The sequence below is a fragment of the Bombina bombina genome, chromosome 3, assembly GCF_027579735.1.
Source record: "Bombina bombina isolate aBomBom1 chromosome 3, aBomBom1.pri, whole genome shotgun sequence".
Lineage (NCBI taxonomy): Eukaryota > Metazoa > Chordata > Amphibia > Anura > Bombinatoridae > Bombina > Bombina bombina.
In genome coordinates, this window is record NC_069501.1 from 1,252,380,801 (window position 1) to 1,252,402,213 (window position 21,413).

Here is a 21,413-nt window from a genome sequence, read left to right on the forward strand (position 1 = left end):
AGACAATAGTGACGCCCATATTTTTTAGCGCCAAAAAAGACGCCCACATTATTTGGCGCCTAAATGCTTTTGGCGCCAAAAATGACGCCACATTCGGAACGCCGACACTTTTGGCGCAAAAAACGACAAAAAATGACGCAACTTCCGGCGACACGTATGACGCCGGAAACGAGAAAAAAAAATTTGCGACAAAAAAGTCCGCGCCAAGAATGACGCAATAAAATGAAGCATTTTCAGCCCCCGCGAGCCTAACAAGCCCACAGGGAAAAAATGTCAAATTTTAAGGTAAGTAAAAAATTATTTATTCATATGCATTATCCCAAATATGAAACTGACTGTCTGAAATAAGGAACGTTGAACATCCTGAGTCAAGGCAAATAAATGTTTGAACACATATATTTAGAACTTTATATAAAAGCGCCCAACCATAGCTTAGAGTGTCAAAGAAAATAAGACTTACTTACCCCAGGACACTCATCTACATGTAGTAGAAAGCCAAACCAGTACTGAAACGAGAATCAGTAGAGGTAATGGTATATATAAGAGTATATCGTCGATCTGAAAAGGGAGGTAAGAGATGAATCTCTACGACCGATAACAGAGAACCTATGAAATAGACCCCGTAGAAGGAGATCATTGAATTCAAATAGGCAATACTCTCCTCACATCCCTCTGACATTCACTGCACGCTGAGAGGAAAACCGGGCTCCAACCTGCTGCGGAGTGCATATCAACGTAGAATCTAGCACAAACTTACTTCAAAGTTTGGGAAACTTTGCCCCTCCTGGTAGGAATGTATATCCCATACGTCACTAGCTCATGGACTCTTGCTAATTACATGAAAGAAAACCAAACTCCCAAAAGCTTTCTTAATAGAAGCAAAAAAAAAAAAGAAAGAATAAGAGTGTAAGGAGGACCAAGCAGCCGCTCAACAATCAGAACCATAGGATCTCATGTCAGAGACACTGCACTCGAACTGAGCGATAAACCTCTGAGGAGGCTCGCGTCCTGCTGTTTCCTAGAACCAGTGAAACACACTCCTCCACCAACAAGGAGGAAGTTAAACAGCTTCCAACACCTTGCACTTCCCAGATATGAATAACATAAAGGAAAAACTGACTATTCCGATAAAGTCTGACAGAAACCTCAAAATAAGAAACCCCCAAAAAAGAAGAACCTCTTCCCATTTGGACGAGTAATATGACAATCTTAGTGAGAAAAAACTCGGATATCCTTATTATTGCAATACGTTCTTCCAATAAGGAAGAACGTATTGCAATTGCAACACAAAAACTATGACACGTAAAAAAACAAACTACAGACGAAATAGGTCCTTAAATAAGAATTCAAAGACCACCCTCCTGTACAGGTACAAAAGTAACCCGATGCAACTCCTGAAGGATAAATCCAAACCCAAAAGGAGCAAGGAATTGACTTGCTGGCCCAGCCGCAGGCAGTGCCCTAGCAAAAAACAACTGAACACCTGGAAGATCAATGAACCTCTGGAACTGGAACCCAAACAGAAGAGCAAAAACTGCTTGAGAATCCACATAACAGAGAAAGGAACCACAGCTGCTATCCATCTGCAATCTTCCCGCTCGCCAGGCAGTAAAGCTAACCAACAGGCTATCCTTGCAGGCTGCCCGTTCGAACAAGAACTAGCTAGACAAGGCTTTCATCAGCTCATTCTAGAGGGGAAGAAGAATACTTCAGGATCCAGAAGAGAGTCAGGATAAGCTAGCTTCTCCCGACAAAAAGAGAGGGAGTGCTCCATGCCTAAAAAAAGGTGACGAGGAACCAGGGATGAGCTGAAGGAAAGGACCAAAACCATTAAGAAAAAACAATCTCTCGGCTAGAGCCAAGCGACCCCTCGCAATTCGTCCCGGAAGAAAAGATCCCAAGACGCAAAGAGACCCTGACCCGGTAGCTCCCTGCAAGAAGGGAACTCTTAAGGCAGAAAGCTTCTAAACCGTGATTATGAACTCGAGTGCAAAAATGGAGCAACAGCCTCACTGGCGCCCACTCCAGATAGGATCAAGTCATCTCGAAAAAGAGAGACAAGGCCGAAAAGAAGGAGGTTAAAATAGACCTCAGAATAAGAAAACTGCCACAGCAGGATTCAAACTCCAAGCCTACAGCTTGCTAGGCCGGGAACTAATGCCTTAGGCCACATAGTCCTGCGGGCCTCAGCTGAGAAACTCAATCTGCTTTCCTCAGATACACATTGGAAAACCTCTGGATAGTCAGATCAAATGGATGATTGTAAGAAAAATACGTTCCGGGAGAGACGCTCAGAGAATGGATTGCTGCCAAGAGCCATAGTGGGCCTCCGCCTACCACCAAATTCGAGACCTTTCCGTCTACGTAGGAGGAACTCATTAACTCTGAATAATCCACTCACCAAGAGGTCCTGAATGGCATGGACCCAGAAGGAGAGACCTCAGAGCAAAAATGCTGTACTGAAAAAATCCCAAGGATAATTGGAAGGAAAATTCTGATTCCAGAAAAAACTCTCACCCTGCTGACAGGGAAGAGACCAAGACAAAATTACCCCGGGGGAAACAAGGATAAAAATCCCCAACACTGGGAGATCTGAACTGAACACTGGAGAACGATTCCCCACCCAGTAATCCAAAAAGACTGCTAAAACAGAGACAAAAACCCAATGCTATGTCAAAGACTCGGCCTGGGCTGAATCCATCACCCCTCACCACAGCGCCAACGTAGGCCTGAAGGTGAATTGGAGGGCAGAACCTGAAGAAGTAATTCTAACTTTGTAAGCTCTAAGACAAAGAGCCTTCCTGTCTGATAGACCAAGCCGCATCCAAAGGATCCAACCTGGTGTCAACACCAGAACTCAGGTCTAGGTTCACCTCTGAGGATGGAACTGGCCTGAAGCAAGTCCCAAGGTCTACTAGCAGACGCTGGAAAACCAGAACCACCAAGACTCGGGAGTCTACCACAAAACCTAGAAACAGGCTACTGTCACATTAAACCCCAGATCCTAAAAAAAAAAAAACTTAGGATCCAAGCAAGGTTCCAGAACAAAAACGGTCCCTAAGAACCAGACCTGCTTAAACAAGGATGTTTAAAATGGACATCCAGCGACAGCAGCTGGATTCGAACCATCAACCTTTGAGATGCAAAAGCCACAGAAATAACCAGGCTACACTGGGCTGCTCTAGACAGGAAAGGTATCCCTCTCCCTAAATCCAGGTAGAGAGAACTGTGTATTCTCTCTGAACAAAGAGATCTAATAAGCTTTGCTTAAAAATCATCGGACCCAAAAAGGACGGGAAGTCCGTCCCCTTATTGGACCAGTCACCAACAGTGTAATGACACTGCAAAGAGTTACAGGAACAAGACTCAAAAAGTCATCTAGTCCAGAAAGACGGAATGAAAAACTCAACTCTGGCCCCTAGGACCCCGGACCCATATGATCCAGCATCAAGAGTCCATCCAGGAGAACCTAAGACAGGTCCTGCCTGTCCTACGGTATAGATGGACCTGCTCTGTCTGGACCAGAATACGTAGAAATAGCTCCCTTCTCTAAAGTAAAAGTGAAGAACAAACTTAACTATTACCCAAAACAGGTCCTGCCTGTCCTCAAGGGTACAACACGTCTTGTCGTAAAAAACATAAACAAATGGTAAATTCTTAAGTTCCAGCAGCACTAGGAAAACTGAGAATAAACAAAATAAAGAAAATAAGCTCCAAGGTTTACATTTTTATCTCTAGATAATCGAGGGAATCACCCCCCCCCCCCCCCCCGAACAGAGACCTAGCTGCTTCCATCGGAAGACTCCAACCATCACGATCATCAAATTCGATAAAACCAAAAACAACCCAAGTGACTAAACTTCTTCCTAAAAATTGCCAAAACCTCTCTCAGAAGTAAACGCAAGCGTGCCATTCTAAATTTAAATGCCAAATCCTCCTTAGTCGGAGGAGTCAAATCAGGCGACTCCAACCCCGGAGGTTCTACTTCTGAAGCCTCAGAGGGAACCGCATCCCCAGATGACTGATCGGGCACAATCGTCATTTTACACAACGGGCCATGGGTAGGAGAGCACTGATTAACCCTTCACTTGCACGTAGTAGGAAGAGGCAAACTCGCTAAAGCCATAGAGATGGCAATGCGAAAATGCGCAGTAACCTCCGGTGGAAAAAAGTCTCCCTCAGACGAAGGAGTAATGGTAGTTAAGGGAACTGCATGTGTAGGAGAAGATTTTAGGGAACGTACCTCACAGGACGAGGAATCCACAGAGGTAGACGGCTCAGTGGTCTCTAACATCTTAACATTGTTTGAAGAGTACACCCTATTGCGGCATACGGAATATAATTGAGCGGGCTGGTCTACCCGAACCGCCTCTCAATATACACAGGTATCAAATTCTGTATCAGAGGAATCCTCTAGAGTCTCAGAATCCTCCATAATTCTAACTAAAAAATTTTAGCAAAAAAAAAAAAAACAACCAATGGCTGGGGCACTCACCACCTCCTATGACCCAGACAGGTAGAGAAATCAACTCTTCTCCGCAGCCCTTCGGTCAGGAATCAGAAATGGAAACCAAGATGTGACTACTCCCAGTCACATGGTGCCTCATGCAGGACAGACCCTGTTAAGGAAAAGCACGCCAGCTTAATAAAACTATATAACCTATAGCTCTATAACCTGTATGTTCCGTATCAGACTATGAGCCCAAAATGTCTCCTACACATATGCAGTCTAAATCACATAACAAACATGATTAAGTAGACCCCACTGTTCAATAATCCACCTCAGGAGATATTAACCCTTGATTCCATAAAGATAAAGGAGTCCCACTGAGACCCTGTCTTCTATCGTTAACGTGTGTAAAAAATGAAACGATCTTACCGGAATCCATTTCATGGAACAGCAACACGGTTCTTCAAGTTTGACAGATAGTAGCAGCGCCTCTGACATGGACTTGAGTGAATTAAGATACAAAAAGGATTAGGCACAGTATTACATCATAGGATTATAGAGGTAATATAAACCTCGGTGCTACCCCTTTAAGATAATCAGTATAAACAGGGAAAGGGGAAAGATTGGGAAAAAGAGGGGATTAATCAGCACTCTTACACCTATAGTATGTGGTTTGCTGTATATAAACAGCTTGTAGACATTGCTAGTATATAATGGTATATATAAAAAGTTAATTCTTTATTAAATTTACAAATAAAAAGGTGATAATTATCACCTAATTGACCCAAACTGACTATCACCCTCAAAAAAAAAACGCTCAAACTGCATGTTACAAAAAAGCTACCTCCCTGTATTCCTGGCCGATAACAGGAAACATCGGCATCAGGTGTCAGAGGTAGCATACAGTAACATCAACTGGCAGTATTAGCGGTGAATAAGGGTAATACTAATATTTAAAAACAGGAACAACACAAATGCATTTCGGCCGCTATACGGCCTTTTTCAATATGATTCGAGGTCACAGGACTTGAGTGAAGAAAGCAGGCAGCGAATCTCGTCAACACTGATTGCTTATAGGAGCTGTTAATATGAGTCTGGATGATTTCGCAGAAAGACTCTCCCTGCATCTCCAGACTCTAACTTTCATCAATGTTCTCACTGAGAGGCTGACAAGACTACTTAAAATTCCAGTTCCATCCCGAAGGGCAGATACCCTTCCTAAGGAACTACTCCGAAAAACATCAGACACTTCTCTGCCAACCTCCTTTGACGAAAGGCAAAGAATGACTGGGGGATGAGGGAAGTGGGGGAGGTATTTAAGCCTTTGGCTGGGGTGTCTTTGCCCCCTCTGGTGGCCAGGTTCTGTATTCCTACAAGCAATGAATGCAGCTGTGGACTCTCCCTGTATTTAGAAAGAAACAACGCATGACGCACGGTTATCATTCACTACACTCAGTATTAGATAGGAAGCATAAGTTCCCTGTATTATATCACACATAAAGGTAAAGTAACAAGTAGCATTCGTAAAACAAAGCGTGACACACGGGTATCATTCATTACTCTCAGTATCTCATTTGATAACAGTAAAGTTGTTTTATTTGTGTTTGTTTGTATTATAAATTGTAATTTCTATCTGAATCATAAAACTATAATTTTGACTTCCTTGTCCCGTTAATAGTCAATAGGTATTTACAATGTTTGTACATAAATTTAAAGCTTCTACAAACAAAACAAAAGAACTTACAAGGAGTCTCAAAGAGTCACCACAATCTGAACTTACCCTTGCGGTGGATTTTTGTCCAGCCAACCAGCTTTGATGACTGGCGATTGTGGAGACGTTGCATCTGACTCTTCCATGGTCCCCGTGTAGCTAGGAGAGCTGGAAATTCCAGAGGAAAGTGAGCTGATGGACCTCCACGTGCTGAGAGGGCTCTCACTACGATTGCTAGGGACAAGAACAGAAGAGAAAAAGTCACAGGAAACTATGAACAAGTGTAAGCTCTATAGACGTTGGGAGGTCTATGTGGAAAGAAAGTCAGTTTGTGAATGAGGATAGAGGATATCTTTATGAAAAGCCAGGCAGAAGGTCTACATGCAGACCTGTGCAAGACAAGAGATCTAAACACAAAGCAAGACAAGAGACCTATGTGCAAAGCAAGGCAAGAGATCTACATGCAGACCAACAGAGTAGACCTGTGTATAGCAAGTCAAGAAATCTACATGCATAGCAAGACAGGAGGCCTATATGCAGAGCAAGGCAAGAGATCTAAATGCAGAGCAAGACAGGAGACCTATGTGAAGAACAAGACAGGAGGGTTACGTGCAGAGCAAGACAAGAGATCTAAACGCAGAGCAAGACAAGAGATCTAACGCAAAGCAAGACAAGAGGCCTATGCGCAGAGCAAGACAGGAGGCCTATGCGCAGAGCAAGACAGGAGGCCTATGCGCAGAGCAAGACAGGAGGCCTATGCGCAGAGCAAGACAGGAGGCCTATGCGCAGAGCAAGACAGGAGGCCTATGCGCAGAGCAAGACAGGAGGCCTATGCGCAGAGCAAGACAGGAGGCCTATGCGCAGAGCAAGACAGGAGGCCTATGCGCAGAGCAAGACAGGAGGCCTATGCGCAGAGCAAGACAGGAGGCCTATGCGCAGAGCAAGACAGGAGGCCTATGCGCAGAGCAAGACAGGAGGCCTATGCGCAGAGCAAGACAGGAGGCCTATGCGCAGAGCAAGACAGGAGGCCTATGCGCAGAGCAAGACAGGAGGCCTATGCGCAGAGCAAGACAGGAGGCCTATGCGCAGAGCAAGACAGGAGGCCTATGCGCAGAGCAAGACAGGAGGCCTATGCGCAGAGCAAGAAAGGTGGCCTATGCGCAGAGCAAGACAGGAGGCCTATGCGCAGAGCAAGACAGGAGGCCTATGCGCAGAGCAAGACAGGAGGCCTATGCGCAGAGCAAGACAGGAGGCCTATGTGCAGAGCAAGACAGGAGGCCTATGTGCAGAGCAAGACAGGAGGCCTATGTGCAGAGCAAGACAGGAGGCCTATGTGCAGAGCAAGGCAAGAGATCTAACTGCAAAGCAAGACAGGAAGCCTATGTGCAGAGCAAGACAGGAGGCCTATGCGCAGAGCAAGACAGGAGGCCTATGCGCAGAGCAAGACAGGAGGCTTATGCGCAGAGCAAGACAGGAGGCCTATGCGCAGAGCAAGACAGGAGGCCTATGCGCAGAGCAAGACAGGAGGCCTATGTGCAGACCAAGACAGGAGGCCTATGTGCAGACCAAGACAGGAGGCCTATGTGCAGACCAAGACAGGAGGCCTATGTGCAGACCAAGACAGGAGGCCTATGTGCAAAGTAAGAAAAGAGATCTAAAAGCAGAACAAGACAGGAGACCTATGTGCAAAGCAAGGCAGGAGATCTAAACGCAGAACAAGACAGGAGTCCTATGTGCAGAGTAAGGCAAGAGAGCTAAACGCAGAGCAAGACAGGAGACCTATGTGAAGAACAAGACAGGAGGGTTACGTGCAGAGCAAGACAAGAGATCTAAACGCAGAGCAAGACAAGAGATCTAACGCAAAGCAAGACAAGAGATCTAACGCAAAGCAAGAAAAGAGGCCTATGCGCAGAGCAAGACAGGAGGCCTATGCGCAGAGCAAGACAGTAGGCCTATGCGCAGAGCAAGACAGGAGGCCTATGCGCAGAGCAAGACAGGAGGCCTATGCGCAGAGCAAGACAGGAGGCCTATGTGCAGAGCAAGACAGGAGGCCTATGCGCAGAGCAAGACAGGAGGCCTATGCGCAGAGCAAGACAGGAGGCCTATGCGCAGAGCAAGACAGGAGGCCTATGCGCAGAGCAAGACAGGAGGCCTATGCGCAGAGCAAGAAAGGAGGCCTATGCGCAGAGCAAGACAGGAGGCCTATGAGCAGAGCAAGACAGGAGGCCTATGAGCAGAGCAAGACAGGAGGCCTATGTGCAGAGCAAGACAGGAGGCCTATGTGCAGAGCAAGACAGGAGGCCTATGTGCAGAGCAAGGCAAGAGATCTAACTGCAAAGCAAGACAGGAAGCCTATGTGCAGAGCAAGACAGGAGGCCTATGCGCAGAGCAAGACAGGAGGCCTATGTGCAGAGCAAGACAGGAGGCCTATGCGCAGAGCAAGACAGGAGGCCTATGCGCAGAGCAAGACAGGAGGCCTATGCGCAGAGCAAGACAGGAGGCCTATGCGCAGAGCAAGACAGGAGGCCTATGTGCAGACCAAGACAGGAGGCCTATGTGCAGACCAAGACAGGAGGCCTATGTGCAGACCAAGACAGGAGGCCTATGTGCAGACCAAGACAGGAGGCCTATGTGCAAAGCAAGGAAAGAGATCTAAATGTAAAACAAGACAGGAAGCCTATGTGCAGAGCAAGGCAAGAGATCTAAGTGCAGAACAAGGCAGTAAGTCTATGTGCAAAGCAAGGCAAGAGATCTAAATGAGAACAGGATAGGAAGCCTATGTGCGGAGCAAGACAAGAGATCTAAATGCAGAGCAAGAGAGGAGACCTATGAGCAGAGCAAGGCAAGATATCTAAATGCAGAACAAGACAGGAGGCCTATGTGCAGAGCAAGGCAAGAGATCTAAATGCAGAACAAAACAGGAAGCCTATTGGCAGAGCAAGGCAAGAGATCTAAACGCAAAGCAACAGAGGAGGTCTATGTGCAGAGCAAGGCAAAAGATCTAAACGTAAAGCAAGAGAGGAGGCCTATGTGCAGAGCAAGGCAAGAGATCTAAACACAAAGCAAGACAGGAAGTCTAGGTGCAGAGCAAGGCAAGAGATCTAAACTCAAAGCAAGACAAGAGGCCTATGTGCAGAGCAAGGGGAGAGATCTAAATGAAAAGCAAGACAGCCAAGGTTACGAACGATCTTCTCTCTGCTAAAAATATTGGCCACTACTCTATACTCATCTTACTTGACCTCTCAGCTGCCTTCAACACAGTTGACCACCCCCTCCTCCTACAGACCCTTAGCTCTTTTAGCCTTTGTGACACTGCTCACTTTTTCTGTGTCATTTGCCGGTGACTCTTCATCTCCAATGCCTGTCTGTTGGAGTACCTCAAGGATCTGCTATGGGTCCTCTACTCTTCTCCATTTATACTTCTTTGCTGGGTAAACTTATCAACAGTTATGACTTCAAATATCACCTCTATGCTGATGACACCCAGATCTACCTCTCCACCCCTGCTATTTCTCCCTCTGTCCTTTCTCATGTCAGCAACTGCTTATCTGGTATTTCTTCCTGGATGGCCTCTCACCACCTAAAGATTAACATGTCCAAGACTAAGCTCCTTCTTATCCCCCACTCAGAGCAAGGCAAGAAATCTAAGCACAAAGCAAGACAAGAAGCCTATGTGCAAAGCAAGGCAAGAGATCTAAACACAAAGCAAGACAGGAGTCCTATGTGCAGAGCAAGGAAAAAGATCTAAACACAGAACAAGACACGAAGCCTATGTGCAAAGCAAGGCAAGAGATCTAAATGGAGAGCAAGACAGGAGGCCTATGTGCAAAGTAAGAAAAGAGATCTAAAAGCAGAACAAGACAGGAGACCTATGTGCAAAGCAAGGCAGGAGATCTAAACGCAGAACAAGACAGGAGTCCTATGTGCAGAGTAAGGCAAGAGATCTAAACGCAGAGCAAGGCAAGATATCTAAATGCAGAACAAGACAGGAGGCCTATGTGCAAAGCAAGGCAAGAGATCTAAACGCAGAGCAAGTGAGGAGGCCTTTGTGCAAAGCAAGGGAGGAGGCCTATGTGCAGAGCAAGTGAGGAGGCCTATGTGCAGAGCAAGTGAGGAGGCCTATGTGCAGAGCAAGTGAGGAGGTCTATGTGCAGAGCAAGTGAGGAGGCCTATGTGCAGAGCAAGACAAGAGGCCTGTGCACAGAGCAAGTGAGGGGGCCTATGTGCAGAGCAAGTGAGGAGGCCTATGTGAAGAGCAAGTGATGAGGCCTATGTGAAGAGTAAGACAGGAGGCCTATGTGCAGAGCAAGTGAGGAGGCCTATGTGCAGAACAAGTGAGGAGGCTCTTTTACAGAGCAAGTGAGAAGGCCTATGTGCAGAGCAAGTGAGGAGGCCTATGTGCAGAGCAAGTGAGGAGATCTATGTGCAGAGCAAGTGAGGAGGTCTATCTGCAGAGCAAGTGAGGAGGTCTATCTGCAGAGCAAGTGAGGAGGCCTATGTGCAGAGCAAGTGAGGAGGTCTATGTGCAGAGCAAGTGAGGAGATCTATGTGCAGAGCAAGTGAGGAGGTCTATGTGCAGAGCAAGTGAGGAGGTCTATGTGCAGAACAAGTGAGGAGATCTATGTGCAGAACAAGTGAGGAGGTCTATGTGCAGAGCAAGTGAGGAGTCCTATGTGCAGAGCAAGTGAGGAGGCCTATGTGCAGAACAAGTGAGGAGGCCCTTTTACAGAGCAAGACAGGAGGCCTATGTGCAGAGCAAGACAGGAGGCCTATGTGCAGAGCAAGACAGGAGGCCTATGCGCAGAGCAAGACAGGAGGCCTATGTGCAGAGCAAGACAGGAGTCCTATGTGCAGATAAAGTGAGGAGGCCTATGTGCAGAGCAAGTGAGGAGGCCCTTTTACAGAGCAAGTGAGGAGGCCTATGTGCAGAGCAAGTGAGGAGGCCTATGTGCAGAGCATGTGAGGAGGCCTTTGTGCAGAGCAAGTGAGGAGGCATTAGTGCAGAGCAAGTGAGGAGGCCTTAGTGCAGAGCAAGTGAGGAGGCCTTAGTGCAGAGCAAGTGAGGAGGTCTATGTGCAGAGGAAGTGAGGAGGTCTATGTGCAGAACAAGTGAGGAGGTCTATGTGCAGAGCAAGTGAGGAGGCCTATGTACAGAGCAAGACAGGAGTCCTATGTGCAGAACAAGTGAGGAGGCCTATGTGCAGAACAAGTGAGGAGGCCTATGTGCAGAGCAAGAAGAGAGATCTAAATTAAAGGGACATTTCAGCCAACATTTAAATTCACACAAGTGCATTTAACTTTTGAATAGAAGCGTTTTTGCAATATACAAGAAGTAGCAAAAATGCTTCTAATAAAAGCTACAAGAGTGTATTTTAACCATGCAATGTGCACTGAGAATATCTAGCTATGCTTCACATGCACGTGCAAAGAAAAATACTAGCACTTAAACAGTGATAAGTATTTTTCCCTGTACATGTATATTGTAATTATGTTTCTATTCAAAGATATAATTCATCTATCTTCATTTCAGTTTTGACCGGAATATCCCTTTAAGAAGAAACTTCAAATGTCAGCGTTGTTGAAGCTGTCCTGGTAGAATGTATAGCTAGGGGCAACAGGAAACGAGACAGGTCACACAGGCAAACATGGATTTACCCCCGATTCAAGCAAATACTTTTTGGGGATTAACATGAAAAGACCGAGATTCACTGTAAACAAACATGTGAGGAAATCCCTCAGCCTGGGAGCTTGCAATCTAAACCAACAATAACCACGAAGATACTCAGAGGTTTGCAGTGTTGGGGTCTATATAAAATGCCCAGTTACCTTACACATCTGGTTTCGTGCCCACCCTCAGCCTACAGCACAGACATCAGGCAGCTGACGGGCGCTGGAACTGTGTACACATCCCTCAATCTTTACCTAAACATCCTGTACAGACATTCCCTTATCCTAAACCTGTCTGACCTGTTCCTGAGCATCACTCTGTGCTCGCTGTATAACAGGCAAAGTGCTATTAACGTATGAGTGGGCTAGTAACTCTTTGTGTGCTAGTAACCCGTTGTGTGCTAGTAACCCGTTGTGTGCTAGTAACCCGTTGTGTGATAGTAACCCTTTGTGTGATAGTAACACTTTGTGTGATAGTAACCCTTTGTGTGATAGTAACCCTTTGTGTGCTAGTAACCCGTTGTGTGCTAGTAACCCGTTGTGTGCTAGTAACCCGTTGTGTGCTAGTAACTCTTTGTGTGATAGTAACCCTTTGTGTGATAGTAACCCTTTGTGTGATAGTAACCATTTGTGTGATAGTAACCGTTTGTGTGATAGTAACCTGTTGTGTGCTAGTAACCATTTGTGTGCTAGTAACCCTTTGTATGCTAGCACCCGTTGTGTGCTAGTAACCCTTTGTGTGCTAGTAACCCTTTGTGTGCTAGTAACCCGTTGTGTGCTAGTAACCCGTTGTGTGCTAGTAACCCTTTGTGTGCTAATAACCCGTTGTGTGTCATTAACTATTTTTTGAACTATTAAGAATTTCAGTATTATTAACCCTGTGCGTACCATTAACCCTTTGGATGCACTAGAGAAACAGACATGGTTTGGTATGCCATCTGTGTCTGGGGAACTACATGTGTTGTTTCTAGAAAATAGAAAGAAGATAGAACGAAATAAAAATAGTTTTTTTATGTTTGGTTGTAATCTGCAGTCATTTTCCCAGGTGTAAAACAGATCATTTACAGGCTGAAGGTTAATTAAACTTGCGCTTCTTCATAAAACGTTAAAATATGCAAACTTTGAGACGTGCTGATCAGTTCTTTTGTCAGCTTTTCCAGTTATTTGACCCAAAGAGACTGGAGTGTATCCTGCACACATCAGCACTGTACACCATCCCTGCTTAACCAGTGCAGGAGCTCATTGATATCTGCGTCTAATTAGCCTCAGCTAAAAGGGTGCGTCTCTGAACTGCAAAACAATTTATGCTTTGCTAACAAAAGAACAGTTTAATTGTTTTACTTGTAAATTTATACTATAACCATCTATCATCAATTTATCAATCTATTGTTCTATCTATCTATCTATTTTTGTCTCTTTTTGTTATGATTGGACAGGTATGTAATACAGATAGGATGCCTATAAGCAGTGAATTTAAAGGGACACTGAACCCAATTTCTTCTTCTTCCATGATTCAGATAGAGCAGGCAATTGTAAGCAACTTTCTAATTTACTCCTATTATCAATTTTTCTTCATTCTCTTGGTATCTTTATTTGAAAAAGCAGGAATGTAAAGCTTACGAGCGACCCATTTTTGGTTCAGCACTCTGGGTAGCACTAGTTGATTAGTGGCTACATTTTGCTGCTTAGTTGCTTAAAATTACACGCTCTATCTGAAAAGAAAGAAAAACATTGGGTTCAATATCCCTTTAAGAATGTTCAAGCCCAGAGCAGGGCTCTCGCTAACATCTGTCGTTTGGTTCGGGTCAGCCGGTAAGACAAGGTGGCCGGAATTTCAGTATCTCTGCACATATCTTCATACTGAGCTTTATTCTCAGCAGCAGGGGGCTGATACAAATAAATACATTGTGTAAATGTATATTCTTTATCTACAGGCAATAATCAAAAATAAATTATACATACTGCTCTCTGAAAGCATTGTTTACTGCATATACATTATGTATTGAGGGTCAGCCCTTGCGTTCTCTCTACTCTCTGTTTAGTTCTTCATTTAAAAAGACAAAAGTGCAAGAAGGAAACGCACATTTAATAATTGCACTGCTGCTTACATATAATTATGTACATACAGAGAGAAGTGCACTCACAGGAACGAACAACCAGCTCAACACCATTGTTAGCTTGTTCTATGGCGATTTACCACCTGAGTGCAACTTCTTTTAGCCCAGTAATGCTTTTCACAGAGTAGAACTTTCCTGTAGTATATCAGTCTAATCTCGCCTATTACGGTTAGTCCAGCGCCGAAATACCAGGTAATTCCTCTCTGAACAAGGAACACAGCAACCCCAGATGATCGTTTCGGCCTTCATTGGGCCTCGTCAGTGAGGTGTAGCCATATTCCTCTAAGCACACTGAGCAAGGAGTCCACGTCTGGTTGCCCCTTTTTCCCATAGGGAGACTAAATACATTAAGAGAAGTGCACTCACAGGAACGAACAACCAGCTCAATAACTTGTTAGCCCAGGCAATTCCTCTCTGGACAAGGAACACAGCAACCCCAGACTATCATTTCGGCCTTCAAAGTTCTACTCTGTGAAAAGCATTACTGGTCTAAAAGAAGTTGCACTCAGGTGGTAAATCACCATAGAACAAGCTAACAATGGTATTGAGCTGGTTGTTCGTTCCTGTAAGTGCACTTCTCTGTATGTATTTAGTCTCCCTATGGGAAAAAGGGGCAACCAGACGTGGACTCCTTGCTCAGTGTGCTTAGAGGAATATGTCTACACCTCACTGACAAAGCTCAATGAAGGCCGAAACGATTGTCTGGGGTTGCTGTGTTCCTTGTTCAGAGAGGAATTACCTGGTATTTCGGTGATGGGCTGACCGTAATAGGCGGGATCAGACTGATATACTACAGGAAAGTTCTACTCTGTGAAAAGCATTAGTGGGCTAAAAGAAGTTGCACTGAAGTGGTAAATCGCCATAGAACAGGTTAACAATGGTAGTGAGCTCGTTGTTCGTTCCTGTGAGCGCACTTCTCTCTGTGTGTACATATAATTATGTGCTAAGGGGCTAAACACGTTGTTAAAAGTTGATTCCAGAGTTGCTATGTACTACTGTGAGTGAGCTGAACACTTCTGCTGAGCTAATGACGAGTGTGCAGCCACCAATCAGCAGCTAGCTCTCAGTAGTGCATTGCTGCTCATGAGCCTACCTAGGTATGCTTTTCAACAAAGGATATAAAAACAACAAAGTTAATCTGATGACAGAAGCAAAATTAAAGTGATGGCAAATTTCCACTTTGTATAATCAGATCCAGAATGTTAGTGATAATTGAGATGGAGTTTAATTTATCTATTTTAATGAAGGTGCACAATAACTTACTTTTTAATGGAGTGCTGGAATTTAAATACTAATAATTAATTTGTGAGCCAACGGTCTGAACTGTTCTCCAGTTGGCACTTTAGCCACACACACAAAAAAAATGTTTGAGTGCCGTATGGCTAAAGGGCTGATTGGAGAACAGTTCAAACCATGAGCTCATACACACACACACAAAAAGTACTATTGAAGTGGGCGGCCAGAATGCAGATTATTTAAATTTCAGCACTACATTAAAATGTAATTAAAGTGCCTTTTCATTAAAATGGATGAATTAAAATCCATCTAAAATATCACTCAGGATCTGTTTATACAAAGGAGAAAGTTTACCCTCACTTTAAAAAATCTCTTAAAATTGCATGCTCTGCCTGATCCATAAAGGTTACGCTGAATATCTACAAAGTGCCGCAGACACCTGTGTAATCTGTATACAAATATATAATATACTGTACAACTTACCTAATAATCAGTGCATTGCAGTAGTTCACTACTAAGCCGCTACAGAATGTATGCACAGTATATTTTATTTCTATTTACATATTTTGTCTTAAAAGGTCTTTAAAGTGAATGTTAAGTTTGACGAATGTGAGCCCGGTTTTTAAAAATCCTATTAAAAACAGGGGCACTTTCATTCCTCAAACTTTACATTTAACTCGTTTTGTTAAAATACTTAACCTTTTATTCTTGAAAGCCGCTCCAGCGCTTCCCCCGTCCGTCGCAAGTCTCTTCCTATGTCAAAAATGACGAATCCGGCTTCCTCCAATCACAGCATCACCTCAGGCAATGATTTCCCTGTGGGGGAAGCCGTGATTGGAAGAAGCTGGATTTGTGATTGCTGATGTATGAAGAGGTTTGCGACAGGCGGGGGAGGCGCTGGAGTGGCTTTCTAGAATAAAAGGTAAGTTTTTTAACAAGTGAAATGTAAAGTTTGATGAATGAAAGTGCCCCTGTTTTTAATAGGGTTTTTAAAAACCGGGAACACATTCGTCAAACTTTACATTCACTTTAAGTTATTTTTTTATCTATATATAGTATATATGAGAAAAGCATTGCTTTGCCAACAATCTGAATAACAAAATACATTTATTAAGCATTTAAAACAAATGTTTTATCAAAGTTTGCAGGTTTTTGCAAATAAAGAGCAGTCCATGGATATACCCAATAAAGGGCTAGATTACAAGTGGAGCACAAAATATCACTTGTGCAAAAGCGATATTTGTGATTCATTTAGTAATACCAGCACACGCAAATTAGCGCGTTTACGGCCGCTCAATCAATTGGTCCTCCACTTGTAATCTAGCCCAAAATCTCTAAAAGATTTTTTTTTTTAATAATAAGAAAAATATTTTTGTCAGTTTGTAATTAACCCCTTTTGGTACATGTACCCTTTTCTGAAATACTTTCCACTTTTATTGTTTAATATGTTTATCCATTAAGGAACAAATATAAAAAATCTCCTCCACTGATCTAAGCAGGCTCACTGCAACATACTTAAAGGGATAGGAAACTTATTACTGTTTCAGTGGCATATGCACATATACTATGCGTAACTAGAGGATCAGGATTTATTTATCAAGCTCTGTATAGAAACACCAGTTATAATGCAGCGGTCTAAAGATAATAGCCTGTCCGTCTGCTCTGAGGATGCGAACAAAGATTGCCGTAATTCACCCCGATCGAATACGATCGGGTTGATTGACACCCCCCTGCTAGTGGCATGATCATGTCCGACAGGCCTTTCATAAATAGGCCCCTATGCCTGCTGGCGGTGTTGTGTATTGTGTCAGTAAAGACTTAATTGGTATTAAACAAGTCACTGCTGACTCTCTGAGCTGTGGTGTTTAAATGCTGGTGGCACAGGGCACTCACAGCATATGTGTGTATGCCCCGTTTACTAATTGCATGATTAACAAAATCATATGTAGAAAGCTCTGATCTTAGTGAATTTATTTAAATCTCAGGGACTCACCGCTTTATCCTATATAAAAATGACAGCCAAGAGCCTTCAATACAATTCTTTCAGCCTCTAAACAATAATAGAATTAAGAACCTTAACCAACAGACGCCTAGATTCCGAGTGTTGCGCTAACTGCATCCCAAGTGCGGTATGTTTTTTTGCTATGCTCCCTCGAGTGTCTTCAACTTTTCTAGCCTCACCAGTCCTTATGTTAATAAATAATAACAGAAGGATTAGTGAGGCTACAGAGGCCTAACATACCGCACGTGGGATGCAGTTAGCGCAACGCTAATAGGTTGGCACCAATAACCTTCTGCTTTTGTTAAAAACAATGCACCTCCACCAATAAAACATTTCTATATAATTTGTTACGTCTGTTCCAGACCATTATTCCTCTATTCGCCTTCAGTAGGCAGCACATTAAGCTCGCATGTAACGAGGCTGTACTGCGCATTCTACAGTATAATAATAATATACAGCTCAGCCCCCTGCACCTAACGTCTGCTAGAATTCCTCAGCTAGTTGTGGTTAGAAACAGCTGTGAGTAGAAGGAGACTTCACAGGGCTGGTAATACAGGGGCCACATACTCTGATCAAGGAAATGTCACGCTCAGTCGGTGAGCAAACAATGTTTTCATATTTACTTTGCCAACAATCACAAAAATGCTGTGAGAGCTTACTGGAGATTTCAATCGGCAAAGCTGTATAACATGTATTTAACCCTTTTTTTATTTAGTATATTGTGTCACTGTAAGGGAAAAGAGTGACATATTATGGGAAATTATACAGTATAAACCCAAGCACAGTCCAAGGAAGAGTATACTGTAGCATCTGTTTCAAATACTTTCTTTTATCAGTTGCTGAGTATAAAATGTAAGGGAAAGTACTCCTTTAGGTTTACTTTTATATATGAAATAGCTGTATTGTTCTTTGTAACCACAACCCAACAAAATGGTCTGAGCTTGTAGGGAGAACACATCTCATTATGTCATAACTCTAAATAATCTAAATAAATAATCTAAATATCCATATTTATCTCTGAGATAACACTAGAATGTTAGCACCTATGTATCTACCCACCACACGCATGCACACTGGGAGTGTGAATTATTATGCAGGATCTTGTTTAAATTGCTTATACTGCTGTATTCAAATTTGCATTATAAGTGGCTGTTTTTAACAGGCAACATCTACTATTTAAAATGACAGAATAAAGGTAAAGGATCCACCTGTAAACAATTTAATATGTTCCAGCAGGAAAGTTGGATCATTGAAAACACATTAAAGGGACATAATACTCATATGCTAAATGACTTGAAAGTGATGCAGCATAACTGTAAAACGCTGACAAAAAAAAATATTACATGAATATAGGTAAAAAAGGAAGATATTGTATCAGCTCACATTAGTAAGTGCACAGTGAACATTTATCCTTCAGCTACAGTCCAGATGCAGGATGGGAAAAAAAATCAATAGCCAATCAGCATTATCAGTGCTGAGGTCATGCATTGCTTTACTGTGATCTCATGAGATATTTAGTGGAATCTTGAGAGATTTCATTGCAAACTTCCTTAAACTGAGCAGGGAAATAACAAGATTGTGCTGCACATGCCAGATGCACGCTCCCTTGCAAGTCCCGGGATGGCGGTTTAGGGGTTATTAGGCTCGGAGACTTATGGTAGGGTGTCTTTCGTTTTCGTGAGTAGGGTGTTAGGGTTTTTTTCTCCCCTAATTTCTATAGGGAACACATGTACGCGAATATTCCGCTACTGATTTTTGCATTTTCAGGCTACAGCTAGCGCAAAATAATGAATTTCGTAACTTGTAATACCAGCTGAACCAGAGAAGGCAAAAAGCCTAATTTAGATTTACAGCGGCCTTGTAATCTAGCCCATTAACTGTATAGCTGGCAGAAATTCTTAAACACCCTTCACTGTACAGAGCCAGCAAATAATACACAGATGTGGGTATCTACAAACGTTAAACAGACCTGAAGATGAGTATGCACTAAATAAAAACAGATAAAATGTATTCTAAACATTATATTATTTTGTAAAATTCTTGTATTTTAGGGAGTATCATGTTGGTCATGTAGTAGTGGTGTCTACCGAATACACTGAATAATGGAAAAAGACAGTAGGATGAAGTTTAAACTTACTTGTCTGTCCTGTTCCTGAGCATCACTCTGTGCTCGCTGTATAACAATCAAAGTGCTATTAACGTATGAGTGGGCTAGTAACTCTTTGTATGCTAGGAACCGTTTGTGTGCTAGTGTGCTAGTAACCGTTTGTGTGCTAGTAACCCTTTGTGTGCTAGTAACCCTTTGTGTGCTAGTAACCGTTTGTGTGCTAGTAACCCTTTGTGTGCTAGTAACCCTTTGTGTGCTTGTGTGCTAGTAACCCTTTGTGTGCTAGTAACTGTTTGTGTGCTTGTAACCCTTTGTGTTCCAGTAACCGTTTGTGTGCTTGTGTGCTAGTAACCGTTTGTGTGCTAGTGTGCTAGTAACCGTTTGTGTGCTAGTAACCGTTTGTATGCTAGTAACCCTTTGTATGCTAATAACTTGTTGTGTGCTATTAACCCTTTGTATGCTAATAACCCTTTGTATGCTAATAACCCTTTGTATGCTAATAACTCGTTGTGTGCTAGTAACCCGTTGTATGCTAGTAACCCATTGTATGTCATTAACTATTTTTTGAGCTATTAACAATTTCGGTACTATTAACCCTGTGCGTACCATTAACCCTTTGGATGCACTAGAGAAACAGACATGGTTTGGTATGCCATCTGTGTCTGGGGCACTACATGTGTTGTTAATAGAATATAGAAAGAAGATAGAAAGAAAGAAATAAAAATAGTTTTTTTATGTTTGGTTGTAATCTGCAGTCATTTTCCCAGGTGTAAAACAGATCATTTACAGGCTGAAGGGCTGAAGGTTAATTAAACTTGCGCTTCTTCATAAAACGTTAAAATATGCAAACTTTGCAGTGCGTGTTTATTAGTTCTTTTGTCAGCTTTTCCAGTTACTCATCTAAAAAAAAAAAAACTTGTTTTTTTTATTGTCCCAAAGAGACTGGAGTGTATCCTGCAAACATCAGCACTGAGACCCTGCAGCACTGTACACCATCCCTGCTTAACCAGTGCAGGAGCTCATTGATATCTGTGTCTAATTAGCCGCAGCTAAAAGGGTGCGTCTCTGAACTGCAAAACAATTTATGCTTTGCTAACAAAAGAACAGTTTAATTATTTTACTTGTAAATTTATACTATAACCATCTATCATTAATTTATCAATCTATTGTTCTATCATCTATCTATCTAGACATTATTGTCTCTTTTTGTTATGATTGGACAGGTATGTAATTCAGATAGGATGCCTATAAGCAGTGAATTTAAAGGGACACTGAACCCATTTTCTTCTTCTTCCATGATTCAGATAGAACAGGCAATTGTAAGCAACTTTCTAATTTACTCCTATTATCAATTTTTCTTCATTCTCTTGGTATCGTTATTTGAAAAAGCAGGAATGTAAAGCTTACGAGCAGCCCATTTTTGGTTCAGCACTCTGGGTAGCACTAGTTGATTAGTGGCTACATTTTGCTGCTTAGTTGCTTAAAATTACACGCTCTATCTGAAAAGAAAGAAAAACAATTTAATATGTTCCAGCAGGTAAACTGGATCATTGAAAACACATTAAAGGGACATAATACTCATATGCTAAATGGCTTGAAAGTGATGCAGCATAACTGTAAAACACTGACAAGAGAATATTACATGAATATAGGTAAAAAAGGAAGATATTTTATCAGCTCACATTAGTAAGTGCACAGTGAACATTTATCCTTCAGCTACAGTCCAGATGCAGGTTGGGAAAAAAAATCAATAGCCAATCAGCATTATCAGTGCTGAGGTCATGCATTGCTTTACTGTGATCTCATGAGATATTTAGTGGAATCTTAAGAGATTTCATTGTAAACTTCCTTAAACTGAGCAGGGAAATAACAAGACTGTGCAGCACATGCCAGATGCACGCTCCCTTGCAAGTCCTGGGATGGCGGTTTAGGGGTTATTAGGCTAGGAGACTTATGGTAGGGTGTTTTTCGTTTTCGAGAGTAGGGTGTTAGTTTTTTTTTTTTCTCCCCTAATTTCTATGGGGAACACATGTACGCGAATATTCTGCTACTGATTTTTGCGCTTTTCAGGCTACAGCTAGCGCAAAATAATGAATTTCTCAACTTGTAATACCAGCGGAACC

General features: G+C 42.8%; 1 protein-coding gene across 2 annotated transcripts in view; it reads right to left on the reverse strand.

Moving 5' to 3' along the window:
• The window catches only part of ARAP1 (ArfGAP with RhoGAP domain, ankyrin repeat and PH domain 1), an 860,101-nt gene that overhangs the window by 324,987 nt on the left and 513,701 nt on the right, over nt 1–21,413 (reverse strand). For both annotated transcript variants that reach the window (XM_053708778.1, XM_053708779.1), the window contains one exon: nt 6,231–6,395. In XM_053708778.1, coding sequence (XP_053564753.1) covers nt 6,231–6,395 — 165 coding nt within the window. The remainder of the gene's footprint in view (nt 1–6,230; nt 6,396–21,413) is intronic.